Source organism: Linepithema humile, chromosome 1 (genome assembly GCF_040581485.1).
Source record: "Linepithema humile isolate Giens D197 chromosome 1, Lhum_UNIL_v1.0, whole genome shotgun sequence".
Classification (NCBI taxonomy): Eukaryota; Metazoa; Arthropoda; class Insecta; order Hymenoptera; family Formicidae; genus Linepithema; species Linepithema humile.
Window position 1 is genome coordinate 6,890,054 of NC_090128.1, and position 17,435 is coordinate 6,907,488.

At 42.3% G+C, this 17,435-nt stretch overlaps 1 protein-coding gene, 1 long non-coding RNA gene and 1 other non-coding gene across 8 annotated transcripts in view; 1 reads left to right on the forward strand and 2 right to left on the reverse strand.

Moving 5' to 3' along the window:
- LOC105679730 (uncharacterized) overlaps positions 1 to 17,435 on the forward strand; it is an 84,077-nt gene that overhangs the window by 60,107 nt on the left and 6,535 nt on the right. The window contains exon 2 of the long non-coding RNA XR_001101888.2: positions 9,466 to 9,568. This is a non-coding gene — a long non-coding RNA (uncharacterized lncRNA). The remainder of the gene's footprint in view (positions 1 to 9,465; positions 9,569 to 17,435) is intronic.
- wge (winged eye) overlaps positions 1 to 17,435 on the reverse strand; it is a 52,933-nt gene that overhangs the window by 27,084 nt on the left and 8,414 nt on the right. For all 6 annotated transcript variants that reach the window (XM_067361108.1, XM_067361109.1, XM_012379935.2 and 3 more), the window contains exons 2-3: positions 2,060 to 2,275; positions 440 to 556 (exon numbers count right to left, since the gene is read on the reverse strand). In XM_067361108.1, coding sequence (XP_067217209.1) covers positions 440 to 556; positions 2,060 to 2,255 — 313 coding nt within the window. In that variant the 5' untranslated portion in view covers positions 2,256 to 2,275. The remainder of the gene's footprint in view (positions 1 to 439; positions 557 to 2,059; positions 2,276 to 17,435) is intronic.
- TRNAF-GAA (transfer RNA phenylalanine (anticodon GAA)) lies at positions 1,233 to 1,305 on the reverse strand. Its single transcript has one exon. It is a non-coding gene; the product is annotated as a tRNA-Phe (tRNA).

The window sequence follows — 17,435 nt, forward strand, 5'->3', positions numbered from 1 at the left end:
AAAGCACTAAAAGTGATTCTTAATCGATCGCCAAATGGTTCTTAACCATTCACTGTTCGATATCAAGATTTACTTCGACCGCTTATGAAAGTCTTATAGATGTGATTTGAAGAGATTTAAATAAATATATATATATGTTATTTCGAATTGCGATTTGTTACATGTTTATTTTTCAATTAGAAAACTATTGATGTCTGATTGTTTAATTTAAAAGAACTACTCCAAAATTGAAATTATTCTTGAAGTAATTTTCGATTATCTGTTGCATTTTACAAGATATAATTTTTAATAGCACTGGACAAGCGGAAGTAATTTAATTACTCAAGATAGACTTTTGTAAATGCTAAATATAGAACATGTAAAACGCGCTCGTAACAAGAAGTACTCTCAAAGGTGGCCATCGGAGAAAGCGAAGAAAAGGAAGTCGTTGTAAACTTACCCTTGTGATAAGTCCGTGCTGCCGCCGGTTGCCCTGGGGTGGCGGGGGTGGCGGCAACATAACTACCCCCGCCACCCCCTGAGAATAACGAATACAGCGTGCCGGAGCGATTAGCACCTGTAACATCGTCCAGACGTCGAAGAGTTAGTAATTAATTCAAATCAAATAATTAACGACATGTTAAGAGGTTACTATTGACACTTCATTTTTAATCAGATGACGCTCGCAGACACCATGAAAAATGCGTTATAACCGAGAGAGAAATCGCTGATCGAAAATTAAAATATTCCAAAATACATAATACACGCGATATAAGATTCATCATAAAATTATTGTTTATTTGTAAAATCGATCATTTCAAAGAGATTAAATATTTTAGAATTTTCTTCATTCAATATATAAATCACTTATTTTGAAAGCGGGGCGTCTAGTTATATATATGAAAATCTTGTTATTTCAATCTAAATATTTAAATACTTCATAACGTTTATATCCGCATGTTATCGAGATTTATAACATTTTAAAAGCGAAGTTATTTGCGAAATAAGCAATATAAATAATAATAAAAATTTTTCCAGTTTTCAATAGATAGTAATCACTCATTTAATTAAACGCAGTAATTGATATTAAAAAAATGCAATCCTTAATTATGCTAAACTGTGATAAATGCGTGCTAACTTGATAATGAAAAAAATCAATATCTTGAAATTGATAAGATTACGTAAAACGATAAAATGTAGCATTCGTTGTGTGTTTTTAAATATCATGTTGAAGATGGAAAAAAAAAAGATTTTGCCGAAACCCGGGATTGAACCGGGGACATTTAGATCTTCAGTCTAACGCTCTCCCAACTGAGCTATTTCGGCTGACAAAAACGCTCTCGTACACCTTGAATTCGAGAATGGATACAGCTCGATATGCGTGATACACGTCAAGTGTAAACGACCGATCAATAGTGAATATTACATAACACATATATATGCCAATACCACTGAATGTGTTGAGAAATTCGTTTCCGTGAATTACAGTGGTATTTTTGTAGATTTTAGAAATAAACTTTGACAAAAATTCAATTGAATACACTACAGTGTTTTTGTATTTTTACGAATGTTCGATATTAAATATCATGAAGAAAGGATTAAAAAATAGATTAAAATCAAAATAAACATTTATTGCAGTTTTTACATCAACATTAAATAACTCCGTAATTACAGTCGATTTTAATTAGATCATCTAAACATTCGATCCACATAATACTGCAATATAGTGAATAAATATGCCTTACGTAAATGGAAACAAGTAAAATCCCTCACAATATATTTGGGAGAAATATTCAAATTCGGACAAACTCGAACTCTTAAATCCTTTCCCAGCTTCCCGAATTTTTACCTCCGCCGCGAGAGAAAATATAGAGTACAATAAATAATTTCTTTAAAATGATTAGTTTATTTGACGATAAGAAGGAGGATGGACTCCGCTCTCTTTGACGAAACACAGCAATACGCCTGTATCATCTAATATCGCCAAAATTCCAACTCTCGAAGTAAAATAATGCGAAGCTTTCAATTTAAAGCATGATTACGATATCTTATTTTATCCTGCGTATAATCTAATGCGAACCTTGATTGTGTGCGGGCGCAGGCGTAGCTGCCAGGGGTGGTATGCCCTGGAACTGTTGATTTGAAAGTTGATTGGGCTGCGCAGGTGCTAAAGGCCATAGGGTCGTCGTAGCGGGGCCGGTCGTCTGCTGTGCCCGTGCCACCGTGTCCCCCACGGGACGATCCCCGGCCCCACCTTGGGCCACGGGAGGGAACATCGAACCACCCCCTCCCGAGACTGTAATCAGAGTATAAAAAAAAAACACATGACATTAATTTCAATAATAGACGAGCGCGCGTATGAAAAGCATCGAGGAGGATCTCGCGATCTTAATTTCAGTCGCAGATTCTCGCTGACTTTAATCGTAAGATAACAAGGATTTTCACGAAAAGATCGTTGCCGCTTCGACATTCCAATTAAAGAAGGAAAAATAGATCGACTCCAAATTTATTATTGATACTATAGCCGTTTTGGGACACCCCGTAGATGCACGTGCGGCAAACGTTCGTGCCTATAAATCTTCGTTTAGAGTCTGCGGTAGAAAATAACGTTGCCGGCGATATCGGCGCGATGCACGAGTGAGAAATTACTTATACTCTTAAATGATCGAATCGAAGGTATCGATGTGTGTCGTAGAACGATAACGCGATAGTATTGTAGTATTTCCTAGACTAGAGAGTTGATCAGGCACAAAATAATTCAACAAGCTTGAAAAAAATCGGAAAAGGGAAAAGATGATTAGTAAAACAGAGAGGAGGCCGCAACGAAGAATATAGAGCGGCTTCAATGAGCTGATCGGGCAGAAACATGAAGAGTAACACACGGGGAGAAGGAGAAAGAGGTGAAGGAGGAGAGGAAGAGGGAGAGGGGGTTCCGTTTCATAGCGGCGGGTGGATTAGGTCGGAAGGAACAGTGGAAGGGTGCGAGAGGTAGGAAAGGGTAGCAACAGGTCGGCAAGCATAATGTAGTCTCTTAGGTACACAGGGCGAGAGAGAGAGAGAGAAAGAGAGAGAGAGAGATCGAGAGACGCACCTAAGGGTGTGCGCGCGGCAATCGTCGTAAGGTCGATATATCCGGTCTTGAGACCCGTCGGTTTGACCCTCTTTAACGCTGCAATTTTTCAATTTTATCGGTAAACGGATTACGTTTGGTTAACGTTCCGAATTATATTGCTTGTATAAATTTTTTCTACTTTTTTCCAATAATTTCTCAAGTTACCGCATAAGTACACCGCACTTAGACGTCCGGAGGATTGATCAATATATAAATAATGTAAAAAAAGATCGGTTTTACATTCGTGGCAAACGACTAATTTTAAAGAATAACGCGAGAAGAAGATGTGCGATGAAATCTGGAGTAAGCAGTCACGATCGATTGAATCGTTCGCATCTAGCGTCTCATTGAATAAAGTATCAATTCCAATTAATTATTTTGCAGCTGTAGACATGTATCTTTGGGACAAACGTACGCTAATCTGTGTACTCTAATAAATGTAACGCAACGTAGCACGGAATTGAATTTATTGCATCCACAGAGTAAAAGTTCGGCGCCGCCCAAGATTAATTTCCGACTACGTCTATCGCTTCGTGCAAACAAAACACTACGGCGTGTATGAGCGCGAGTATAATGAATATCGCGCGCACAATTTTCACAGGGAAAATAGCTATACGATGTTACAGTCGAGATACAAGTATAAAGTTAATCACAATCCTTGACGCGCCCTCGCGTGCGCTCGGTCATGCGTGCCCACGCGCGCGCTTACGCAGACTCGGAGAATCGCGTACTCGCCCCATCGTAGCTGCGTGCACGCGTGCAATAACGACTAACCGCCAATAACCTGTCAATCCACAGCATGGTATACACCGTGTTCGGAGGAATACACGTGGTGTAACGCCGATAGCGCGAATTATTATCAGCTACTGATACTCTTTCGCAAACTTCTGTATAGCAACGCGTGTAATGGAATATTTTAGTGGATTGTTTCGAGTTAAAATCTTAGATTGGAATTATTTGTAAACGTGTAACATACGGAATTATTATCTATCTTCTATTGCATGCCTACAAGTAAATCATTAAGCGTGATTATCGATGATGTAATAATGTAAGACATAATTAGTGGTGATCTTCTCGAATAAGAAACGCCTTTAAATGTGAATCCTTTTTTAATACATAAATTGTCGCAGACTTCTCGAAATTGCTTTTGTCTGTACATTTTTTTTATTATATTGGAGTGGATTCTTCTCTAACGGAAACGAGAAGAAATCGAGCAACAGTCGAGCAATTAAATATGAAAAAATTTTCGGAAGTTAAGCTTTAAACGTAAATTAATTTGGGATACTTTGCACATTTATGAAAAACTGGAAATTAGCGAAAAGTCTTGAGTAATGTTTTAACGAAGCTCTTCTGGACGTTAGCTGCTAGGAACTTTCCTCATCTACTCGACTGCACCGTAGAAATCTGGCCGCGTGTTTTACAAACACCCCGTACGTACGTGTCGGCGTGCGATAAATAAATGACGGTGACGAAAAAGTCAGCGCGCGCGGCACGGTGGAGGAGGACGGGGGAGGAGACGAGTTCCGAAGGAGGCGAGGTCCCGACAACGGCCTAATTTTTCATTTCCATCGCTCCCGCCGGCCAGCGGCGGAGTGGCCCGGGGGCCGCGGAAGGGTCGGATGGACGAGAGAGAGAGAAGGGAGAACAGGTTTCCAAGTCGATAGGGGTACCTTTACGCGCGGGGGCCCCACGAGCCCCGCGTGTCTACCTGACGATGCGAGCCCTCCTCGCGGAGGGAAAATGGTGAACAGGTGCTCGTAAAAATCTGACACCTCCAACTTTTCTCTCATCCCCTCTTCTTTCCCCCTACGCGTTCTCTCCTCACAGGAATATGCGAATTATGGGGTCGAGATTATCGCGACCTTCCTCCTTGTGACTCTGATTACGCCGCGATCAGCGGAAAACCTGCCTTTCGACTTCCGCTTTGCTCGACGTCATCGTCGCAGACAAACTTTATCATTAAATTGCTCATTCGTCACGATATAAAATTTCAAATAATTACAAGAATATGATAGTGTGGGGATTCGCGTTTCAAAAGATTAAGCGAGACGAATTGATATTATGATTTTTCTATCTTTATTTTGGTCTCTCCTTTCTTGCTACGATGAAAGAAATTTATTATTGAAGGATCGAAGGATAAATCAAGATTTCGACGGATCTTTTCAACCTTTTTTTTCTTAGTTCTAAGAACTCTCTTTTTAATTCTTGAAATTACTTTTTTTTCGTCTATTTTTTGCTATCAACAAAGCAAGCGCGTTTGTATTTCTTCCAAACTTTTACGTCTTTCTCTAACACTATCGTTCATTAAGCTCTCGCAACAATCGTGTTATCAGCTGCGCTAAGAATGATCGAGAAAGTGATCGACAATAACAGGCCAAAACGCCCGCTCCGTTATCCGTCGGTCCGTCAAATTTCACCCTCATGACAACGCGCGGATGAGGGTTAAGGAGTCTTCGCTCTCATCTCCCCCCTCCTCCCCCCCCCTCTCTCTCTCTCTCTCTCTCTTTCTTCCTCTCACATGTATGCGCGAGTCAGGGGTCGTGCACACTCTGCTCTGCCATCGGTGGGTCGATATATGCAGCCCAGGCGACGGGGGAGAGGGTGGCCGGGATTCCCGCGCCTTTCCCTCGTCTCCCTTCCGCCCCCTCCCTCCCATCCAACGCAACATGATGGGGGCGACCGAGCCGAGCCGGCTGTCATTTCCACACACAATCCCGCGCTATTCCGAGGGCCGAAATTTCCGATCTCCAGCAACGCGCCGCGTGGAAGATCCGCCGTTTCTACTTGCCAGATTTCAACAGTTGGAATCTGTAACTCCGCTTCCTTAAGAAACTGATAACTCCGAGAGAAATTAGATTCTTTAAGAAATGGAGTTCGATGCAACAGCGACTTAATTCGCTTTTGTAATTCGAAAAGATCGATCTTCGCGCTAATAGAATGAAGTCCTAAAGTTTTTATTTTCGCACCGAATACGTCGTTCACGCCTGAATATTATTCATCTCGGCATGACTAGAAACGCGCTTGAGACGAGCCGGCAACGTCCAGCAAATCGTGTTCGAGGCTGTAAATCGAGGTCCGAGAGCCCGAATCCCAACGGCGTCCTTAAGCCTCTTCAGGCCCGAGAAGAGCTCAGTTCGAGAAGACAGGCTCTCCTATCCTTCTTCAATGCCTCTCGCGCCGTGTTCTACCTACGCGCTCCGACTCCTTCGTCGGTCCTTCTCGACCCACACGGATCCCGCGTTTGCTGATAGTGCTCGCTCACCGCCGGAGCACCTGGCCGAGGAGACCGAATCGAACGAAATCCCTCCGACATGCAACGAAGAATTTTTCCGCAACGTACTAACACATTCTCCCAGCTCGTATCATTCTGTCGCCTCATATCTTTCTGTCAGCTCGTCTGTCGTTCTGAGATAACGAAACTTGTCGAGGATTATTGTACACATTCGACGACTCGGATTATCTTCCCAGGAATTCTAATTATTGTTCGATAAAGCTAATGAAACGTAATGAGAGATACCAAAAAATTCTAGTTGTAAAAACTCGAGAATCTCAACTCAAAGAAACGCAGGAGAGAAACGAGCAAAAAAAAAGAAAGAAAGAAAGAGAGAAAGAAAAGCATCAATCTCCAAAGCAGACAGAGAACGCACCGTCGAAGGAAGACAGGAAGCTAAGGAAAGGGTCCGCGGATGCGGAGAGGAGACGTAGAGGGAGAGCGAAGGACGAGAGACGAAAGAAGAGGCAACGCAGCGAGAGGCAGAAAAGCTGGAGAAGGGGGCGGACGACGAAAGACGAAAAGAGAAGAAAGAAACTCTAGCTTAGAAGATAGGCAGAAAGAGATGGAGGGAGGAACTCTCCGAGCGAGAAGGTCAAACAGCAGAGAGAGAGATAAACAGAGAGAGGGAGGGGAGAAAGAAGCATCAAGAGATCAACGAGGAACAAGAATACATGAGTAGCGTTGGAGAGAGACAGGTATACGAGGGTTTTAAGCTAGGGGCAGCATTCCAGGACCCGACCGTCTCTTCCTTCATCCCTTTCCCAGAATCAGGGTCAGCACTCAGCAAAGAGCGCCAATATGAGTAATGCATTTTGCGTTACTCGAGTTGCTCGTTATACTCATCGTGTCGCGCGCGTCATCGCATAAGGACACACGCGATGTATCTTCGGCGAGTTACGGAACGAAACGCGACTCTGAATGGAATATTACGGTATTTTCAGGTAGCGCGGCATTTACGCGCCTTTCCTCCGTAAGCCCGAAGTTCCACGCGACTATACCTCTCGTTCCACGCTTGTTGTTACTACGGGTTCTTGTTACATGCCATTTGAGCGGCAACAGTGATCCTTAGCGTGAAGCGATAGAGAGACCACCCGTTAACGTTTTACCCGCCGCAGGCAGTCGTGCGCAAGTCGTACTCTCGTTTCTGTGAAAATTATGGCATTCGGATATTAAGGCATATTTCTCTTTCAGAAAACATCGAAAGAGTAAAAGATTTTGCTTTTCGCGTATTTCACATTGCTCGCGCACAAACCACGAACAGGAATTGAATTGAAAATAAAATCATACGCAAATGCCGTAACTCTCATAAAAACACAGGCGTCATCCGTATTTGTCGATCAAAGTGTCGACGTAGGACGAAATTGCGCGTCTTAATTGTATACGCGAGCTATTTCAGAAATGGTCGGGGAAAAAAAAAAACTGTGCGCATCGGTATAGTTTATTCGTCGAGTAATTTGCATCCGAGGCTGACTTTAAAGGGACGAGAGAGCTGAGAGAGTGGATGGCCGTTCCGGAATTTCACACGCTTTTCCATTTACTCTCTCAAGCCGTCGAGGATCAAGGATCAAGGATCCATCCGCGCGATTTTCCCGACGAAACTTTCACTCGAACGGGAGGAAGAGGAGGAGGAGGAGGAGGAGACGCGTTCGGGGAAGGGAGAGGTGGAGATCGAGAGACGGTCTCGGGTATTATCCGTTGCAGATGATTATCCGGTGTCTCGCTTGATGCTCATCTTTAAAGATATGCCAGCAATGCAAACTCGTCAAATCAGTGACAATGACAGCTATTGAATCAATCGGATTTCTACGTATAAAAATTTATTACAATTGCGTAATATCAGGGATTTATGATTCTCCGCCAGGAAGGTAAGCTTTATAGCTTACTTTGTAAAATGCAGTCGTGTTTTTCATTAATATCCGCATCACCTGCAGTTCGAAGGTGACGCTCGCATGTGGACCAAGTTTTAAAGCCGCGTACTATTCTTACGCCGTTCGTCCGGCATTTACACTATGATCCGTGATCGTACGGCTATGCATCGTACGTAAAGGCACGAAAAGCTTTGTGTTTTCGGGGCTACGGCAAACAAAGTGCGCCCGAGGACTACGAGGCTTCCCGGGGCAGGTCGCTAGGCAACTGGCGCCCCACCATCGTCCGCGATGCGATACCGCGTTCACGGGGTGTACCCGAATTAAATGACTTTGCTCTGCGCTTCGATATTTTCTCTCCTTCTCTTGCTTGGCTTTTTCTCGTCAAACTTCTGGAAATCCGTGTCTGCTAAGTGCACAATCGCGCACAACGTCGCGAGAAATGCCGACCTTGAAAATAGCCGATGCATATACATTGCGAGTGACATACATTAAGTTTGCGACCTTAAAGGCAGCTGAAACAAAGCTGACCAAACACTAGGGCTAGACCTAACGCAGGTGAGAGATATTGGTTTCGCGATAATCGATAAATAGGCAAATAAATTTGGAGAAAAAAGAAAGTAAGAGGAGTAAAGAAAGTAACTTTCAGGAAGAAATCAATCTTCAAAGTGAAATACAGATATGTATCAGATAAGATACGTATCGGTTAAAACTTCAACTGCTTGTCAAGTCGGAGAGAGAAAAACATGGAACCAAAGTCAGTATTTTGAACAAATGAAATTGACGAATATTGATAAGAAAGAGTAACTTGCTCGCGCAGTACGTCCGTTTAAAAGTCTGCAACTGCATTTTCTTCCGTTTGCTTCTACGTTCTGACGGTAGGAGGTCTAGGCATATATAGCTAGCCTTGCGTATATTGACCATAAAATAGCTATAACGGTGGGGAAGTCATTATTTCGTTAGTATCTGCAATAATGAAGGTAATATCCAAGAGATTAAAGTTCTGCAGATGTTGACCAAGTAATGTTAAGAAAAGCGATATCAGAGTGTATGCTTGCGAAGTTGCGAATCTCTTCGATTGTGAGTTTTTATTGTCGCAAGCTTTATGCGATGATTATCAACGGTTTTACTTCCCAAAATTTCACTCCGAAAGAGTTATCAAGAGAGAACAAGATACAATAAAATTTTGGCCGATTCTTCAAGTGACTTTAAATGTTTCTCTTCGTTTGTTCCAGAGCTCGTTGCTGACATTGAAGATCCGAAGAAAGATACAAGAATGCGATAAAAAGCAGCGAGAATGAAGAATGCGTACTTGGAAAAAAACGCGTCGAAAATGCGGTGAGTCGAAACAAGCTTTTATACCTTTTAAAAAACGATTAGATTATAGCAGAAATGTTTCGATAATTTATTGCAATACTTTTTAGTTTGTATATATCACAGCACAAAATACTAATAAGTGATTCGCATATGATAAAAGACACAGAATTAAATATGGAAAAAAAGTAAAATAAATGAAACGTTTCTCCCATCAATTTATTTAATTTTTCGTATCGCTTTAATCGCTCGACCGACCAACTGACGTTTTGGCTTTCTTTATCTCAATAATTCATTAATCTAAAATGGATTTATAATATTCTTTATAACATTCCTAAGCTTTTAAAATGCTACTACGCACACACATACTACGTATATATTTTTTATTTATATATTACTATTCTATATTACAAATTTCATGTAATATCATATTTCTTCTCTCGAAATATTGATCAGTTTAAAGAGTCCTACTTTCTTCCCTCCTTCTAGACTCACAACTATTTATCAAATGTCTCGCAACGAACCAACTTCTCATTTCGTTATCCGCGTAGTGCGTTCGGGCTAGCTCCGTTCTAGCCCGCGTTTAAGACCAATCGAACAAGTCGGTCTATGTTTCACGTCTGCTCGACGTAGCCTTGGCACCAAGCAAGCAGGAGAGATCGCGGTGTCAAGTTTCGGCGGGGTTCCGCCAGTACAATCACACGTTAATGGTTAATTCTGGCATACCCCCATAAAGCCCCGCGGGTTCTTAGGAGCGCTTTTAAACCATCGGGCCCCGTACGTCGGGGAAATTAAAGTCCCGAGGGCCGCTCTCTTTCAACCACCCCCCCTCCCGCCCTCTTTTTCTCTCTCTCTTTCCTTCTCCTTGTGCCGCGACTGCCCGTCGTTCGTAAATTGGAGTAAACTAGACCTAACTTAACCTATACCGAGCGCCAAACCTAGCTCAGAACCACGGCCGCGATACATATGACAAATAAACGTACGCTACGACTTCGCGTTTCTAATGCGCGGCCGAGACCGACGCCTTCGAGAAATTCTAACGACGACGGGAGACCCCGTCGTCGTTACTATGTACGGGGTGTCTCGAAAATTTCGACCGCAAATCTAATGGACAAATTGGATAAAATTTGTGACAAAGTGGAGCCTATTTCAAATTCAAATAAATAATACAATTTCGCTATTTTATGCGCGCTTTGCTTCCGGCCGCCTTGCTTCTAATTCGGCAACTACTCGTACTTTCAACTGGCCGAGAAAAGGCTCTAGATTGCTCGACTCATTTACCATCGAAATTCAGGCGAGTGATCCGAATCGCGGACTCTCGTCCCGAAGCCGCAGTCGGACGTCGAGCGTGACGGGAGAGAAAGAGAGCAACGAAAAACCGATCGATCGGTCGGTCACGATTTCACGGATCACCCCGTATATATGCTTGCGCTAGAGAGATGGGTGGAACTCTCGTATCTGCGCGCCCGCGCGTTCAGATATATAGGAAGTGGACGAGAGAAAGAGAGAGAAAGAATGAGAGAGAAAAAGAAGGAACGAATCTCTCTCTCTTCCTCTATCACCTAGCATAAAGGAGATATACATGTTGCTCAGTGGCGAGCAAGGCCGACGAGCCCGTAGTAGCGTTCTATCGGCTTTAACAACGAGTTTCAGAGCGCTTTCTGCCCCTCTCGCCCGCCCCCGCGCACCGCGGCCGACCTCCCTCCCGCCGGCCCCTTCCTTCGTCGTCTCCCTCTTCTCTTCCCGTTCCCTGCACCGCCTTCGCCGCCTCCTTTTCTTGCTCGGTGTCTTTCTGAATTTTTCAGCCTCCTCTCTCCCGCTACTCCTTACGGCCGCCCGCCCGCCCTCTCTATCCGAACGAGAGACTCCTCGTCCGCTTCTTCTTCTACTCGAGGCGAAGCCACGCTTCTTTTCCTCTTTCGCGCTCTCTCTTTCTCTCGAAACTCGTCCTCTCGCTCTCGCTCTTCTTTTGCTTCCATCCTCTCTCCCTTTATCTTGCGTTTCTCTCCTCTACGCGCTACCTCGCCGCGGACAAGTGCCGATTTATTATTTGTCGTTGCCGGTGTAGCGCGTGGTGTTGTTGCGTTTTCACTGCTTTACGATTTTTCGCCGTGCTTCCCGTAACCTTCCTCGGGTTATCGAAGCCGGCAGCGAAAGAGAAGCTCACGTGTTACGCGCGTCGTTGCCGAACGCGGTACATTTCGACAAAATATACGTATCTGCGCGCACGGAAATTGCTGTAGGAGGTCTCTTGAAGAGGAAGATCGGCGGGATGTGACTTTGGTTTCGCTCGCTCGCAGAGGCGGCATTTCGGTGTATACCACTTTGGCTATTTGTGCCTCTAATAGAGCGCTTCTTTTGGTCGTTTTCTTGACGGAATTTAACGGCGTGTGAAAATTGGGTTACACGCGTGAATAAGGGGACACGCGGCGTTTTTAGCTATGACGGACAGCATTGAAAAGAAACAAGGTGAAGTCCTCGAGCGAGTGTCTCTATCTTTTTGTCCAAATGGAGAAAGGGAGAATACTGTCATGTGGGTCTTCAGAAGTTGTAGTTCTACATCTCCATACGATTCCTCACATGTTTCGGCTCGGTTCGTGTGTTTGCCGAGCGATAGTTTCGTTTGGAAGGGATTTAGCGACCACACACACACTCTGTCTGAATTGAGAACTCTGTCGTTACTTGCATCGTCACGCATCATACTGGAACGTTTCAGAATCGCCGTACGCCTTTTTAATCACAAGAATTTCGATTTCGACATTTAAAACAACAATTTACTTTGCCCTTTTCTTGTAAAGATTATTTTATAAAGGAAAGTTTTTACGCGGATGGTTAAAGATGTAACGAAGCGTCTTCGAACACCGGCGAACACCGGCGGCGGCGACGCGTCTCGACGTCGACACGAAAAACGGAAAAGCGTCTTTAGTGGCGGCTCGAAAAGCGCATCCGACTACGGGCATTACCACCCTATCTGCTATGCTTGCCACGGGGTGGTTAGACCTTATCAGATCGACGTATCCGCGAGTAGCGTTCGTACAGGTGCGATCGCGCGCTGGACATAGCAGTGAAACGTAATTTAACCTCGTTTAAGAACTGCCGTTGAATTAAACCATATCGATATATCACAACGAAACATTATCAAGGCTAGATTTTTTTCTGACCGTTTTATTTCGTTAAACAAGACTTAGTATCATCTTGAAATATAAAAATCTATCTGGATTATTCATCTTTCGATTGATTTTAAGTCTCAACGAAATATGATATTATTATCGTCTATTTCGTTGTAAAATTCAAAATTTTTTTTTAATTTTCTGATATGTTATCAATAAGATCGATATCTTATTTGTACTAGTTATCAACAATGCTTTATACTCTCAGTTTAGGATTTTTAGGATCGTTAGATATCATGTATTCATGCATCATAATTTAAAAACTAATTTAAATCTATTTTTCACAATTTGATATCTGAAGACGTTCAACATGTGTGAAAGATTAAATGTAATCTGAAATATTAACGATAACTCCTACAGTAAATAAATTAATGAATTTGTAGTTTTAGACTTCTTACGAAAAGTTATACACAAATATTTGAACACGATGCCTTTGACTGATAAAGTCCTGAACTGGAAAACATTATTGACGTCTGGTGTACATATCAAAATTTTTTCTCACTTAGACAAATAAGCGTTATCCGGTTATCCGTTATGAGCTTACTCGACAGAATGGTAATTTAAGAGACTGCAGGAAAATATCCCGTCGAGAAGTGCGTTGTCGCGGTGCAAGAATGAGAGAACGAGCGAACAGGGTTAAAACTATCCACGATCGCGGGAACGATCGGTCGCAAGGGGAAAAAATGATGGCGCCAAAGAGATACACGCGTTTCGCACGCTACGTCGCCGATGCGAGATAAGGCACACAACTAGGTTACTCCACGCAGTTGCGCCATTCCACTTAATTGCTCGACTTGGAGCAAGGTAGAGCTCTCCCGGCAACGGCCGATTAAAAAAGCATAAGCGTAATTGACAAAAACGGACTTCGTTGACGAATGATGTGCTTCCCGATACTGAAGCAGGTATCAGGTATCTTACCGAGTGAACGATGTTAATAGTCGGGGTTGACTATGGCCTTTCGAAGAGTGTTGGTCTTTGGCGAAAAATCGGGATAGTGGATATACGATGAGAATAGTGTCCGAATAGTCGAAACGCAGGTGGGCATAAAAGCGGACGGTTAAAATAGCATATTCTTCCTGTAAATTTGGCGTTCGTCCCGAGCAGTTATTACGATTTGTGTACAAGAAGACTCTGAAGTTTCGAAAATCTTTTCGAAACGATCGAAACTATGCGAAATGCTAGAGAAAGATTAACAAGAGACAACGTAGATTTGTATGATAAATAAAAGAAGAGATAACAGAATCGATATCTTTATCAACATGAACTCATCGTCAGAATGCAAAACATTAATACGCAATTTTTTATAACGTTATTTTGTATACGTTAAGATATAGATAGATTTTTATAATACTGCACTTGGCTTCTTAAATTTCCTTAATATATTACATTCTAAAATCTGCGGAATTTTCTGCATTTTTCAAATTTTTAAGTAATTGCAAAGTTTCGTTTGCAAAAACCTTTTTACGCAGCGGTTAGAGGCTCCTTCTTCGCCAGTTCTGCCTCCGACTAGAGCCAGGTCTCGCTCCTCGTAGTCGCTCTCCTCCTTCCTCTTTCCCTATCCATTCTCTCATTCCTTCTTTCTCGCGCACACAGAAATGCGCGCGGGCGCGCACTCGAGCGATATCACGCTGCGATATCTACTTTTGTTGCATGCCTGTGCTATCTCCATCCTGCCCCTTCCCAACCCCTAACTCGTCGTTCTTTCTCTATCCCACGTCCTTTCTTTTATGTCCTCTCGCTTTGCCGCGTACAGGTCGATTGTTGCCGGCTCGTCCTTTCTCTCTTTCTCTCTCGCCGCTGAAACAAATTTTAGCGCCTAGCCGACTGAACGCCCTTGTTTCGAGTCGAGCAAAAACGATCAACTAAGGCAATCGGAAATGAATCTTAACAAATGTGAAGTTTCGTTTTGTTGAAATAAAGTTGCATATTAATCACGGTATACTTGTCATTATACATACAGATGTAAGGATGTAGAGCGTACTTAGAGAAGTAACACTTATTTTAATGGATTATTTATAGCGGTTATTATATTCAATAAATTTTGAGATCGCAAATAGGTAACAAATCAATCCTCGGTTTACAGTTAATTTTAACAGCTTCACGCACACACACACACACACACACATCTTTCAAAACTGCAATGGTTAATACATTTTTTAACAAAATATCTTATTTTAATTGGAAAACATTTATAATAATGTAGATCACAATTATAACAATTATTACTATTTCTACGAGTCAGAAATATCCCTTGAATAAATAAAGTTATTGTCAAACTCGCTCGCAAACGATATTATAGTCAATCGTACGAGCTTTCGAAGCGTCGTCTTGCAACTTTCCTCGTTGTTGCAGCTGAATAGTTCTACAGAGACTGTTTTGCGCTGCCATATTAAAGGACCACCTTAATTGTCGCAATAATGCAATTTGCATCGCTTTTCCCCGCAAAGTAACGTTCGATGGTCGGCGTTGTGGGAACGATGTAAATCGAAAAGACGGAGATATCAAATCCAGTTAATCTGAGTTAACGTTAAGCAACATCTCGATAATGACGATTCCGAAAACCGAGCAGCTGTGATTAACAATAATCGTCTCTCATATCTTTTTTTTATACGTATCAAAAAATGTTGTTTTCTACACAAAAGAAAACGATTAAAATTCCATGAAATATTACAAATGTATAAACTAACGCGCAGAAGTTTATATTTTCTCGTCCAAGTATACACTGACTTTTCGTTGTTCATTCACTTTTATGGCAGGCTATTCTCTAAATTGTAGTCTCTATTCTTCTTATATCTACCTGAAGAGGAATTTTCCTATCCTTGCTTTCATGCGCTTTTCTACTTTTCTTACTCTTCTTTTCTACTTCTTTAAAATAGTCAGATGTGAAAAATGATGTGAGAACCGTTATGCAAGAATAAAAGAGAACAGATTATTCAAATAAAAAAGGCTCGCCTGCAATTAGAGAAGGTTCTATTTTGCGAAGGTCACAGAAGAAAAGTTTGAAGAGAAGTCGAGAAAACTGTCCAACAACTTTTCCGTTTCGTATAGCTATTCTGCTTTGTGTTTGTTCGTTCGTTCTCTTTCTTTCTCTTTCTCTCTCTCTCTCTTTCTCTCTCTCCTCCTATCTCTATGTTTCACATACCTACGGAAGTTTGAAAAAATAAAAAAATAATAATCGACGCACGAAGGCGTTATCAATATCGTTACTTAAGATAATTGATCGATATTCTCGGTTTTACGAAAGAGGAACGAAACAGCTGCTGTTGGGTGACGCGGGTAGTTAATCGTTGTTCGGAAGCGGCAACGACGGAAAGCGAAACTGAGAAGACGAGCGTCCCTACGAGAACGTAGCACGACGCAACAACGGCTCGAGCTGACATTTCGAGAAAGTAAGGGGAGGGGAGGAACAATATTACAGGGTAGGATCAAAGGAGTGACGAAGAACCATAAGGCAGAGAAGGCCCTTAAATGATTGACTGTCGGCTCAAGCCAAGAGAGCGGCCGAAGGATGAGGCAGGCAAGTGTGCCATCCAAATGTTTTCTAGCCGCTTGCTCTCTCGAACAATTTACGACGACGAGGCAGTTTAGTAGGCGAAATAATTAAATTTCCACTTTTTCCCAAAGAAAATTCAGTCCTATTTTCTATGGTTCATTTATAATCCACTGTGACGAATATAAAATAATCGTTCGACCCGTTTGTGTAAATGTATACGTAACGCTGTGGGTTCTAAACTTGCACAGAACTTGTCACTTGTAATATTTATTTTCAAGAATCAACTCGATTAAAAAGAAAGTAAAACTCGAAAGATAGAGAAAATGTTTGATGTGTTTTCGTATATCATATTTTATTTTGTATCAAATTTAATTGAAGAATTTTATTTCGATAACTCTCGAAATTAATTTAAAGACGTGACATTTAAACTTGACAAGAAACTGCCAAATTCTAAGCTCTGCAATTGTATCTTTTTTATATGTTCTAACTACCTTCAAATTATAAACTTATTATTTCACGGAAACAAATTGAGATTATACGAGAGAGAAAAAAAATATACACGTACATTTCAGTTTTATTTACAAAACTCGTCGTTGGAGGGGTTTCCTAGTCCCTCAGTTAAGGAGAAATTAATTCGGAGCTAGAGGCTGGAAGATTGAGTTTCCAAGGGTGCCGGCGTGCGCGACGCAAGTTTATTGCAAATACGTCGAGAGCATTGCAAAAAACAGGAGGTCGGGCGGTGAAGCAGTGGTCGTGCCGGTGTCAAGCCGACCCGGGCAAACAGGAAGCGAGACTTACGTCATGGTCCCTCGACACAACTCGGTCGACTGCGTGTTGAACCGGTGGCACTAAAATCAAGATCAAGACGGGACAGAATAGCTTCCATAAATTTTGCAAACCGCTGGCGATCGAATGCGTTCACAAGTGGAGATAGAGATATAAATATATACCATGGACGGTCCGAAGCGCGAACGTCGAAACATCGGCAAGAACTTATCCGAAGAATTTTTCGCCATTCATATTGCTCCCAGTCGGGAAATTTGTTTCAAAAAGTGCGAGAAATTTCCTAGAATTCTTTCGGAACGGTCTCTCAGGACGATCATCATTAAGCCGCCGATCGCGTATCGTGCAGAAAAATTGTGACAAGTATAATCGACTAACTCTGCCGGCAGTTACCTTCGGCGATATTATAATTCTCGGTGTTCTCAATCTATATAATTAAAATTGA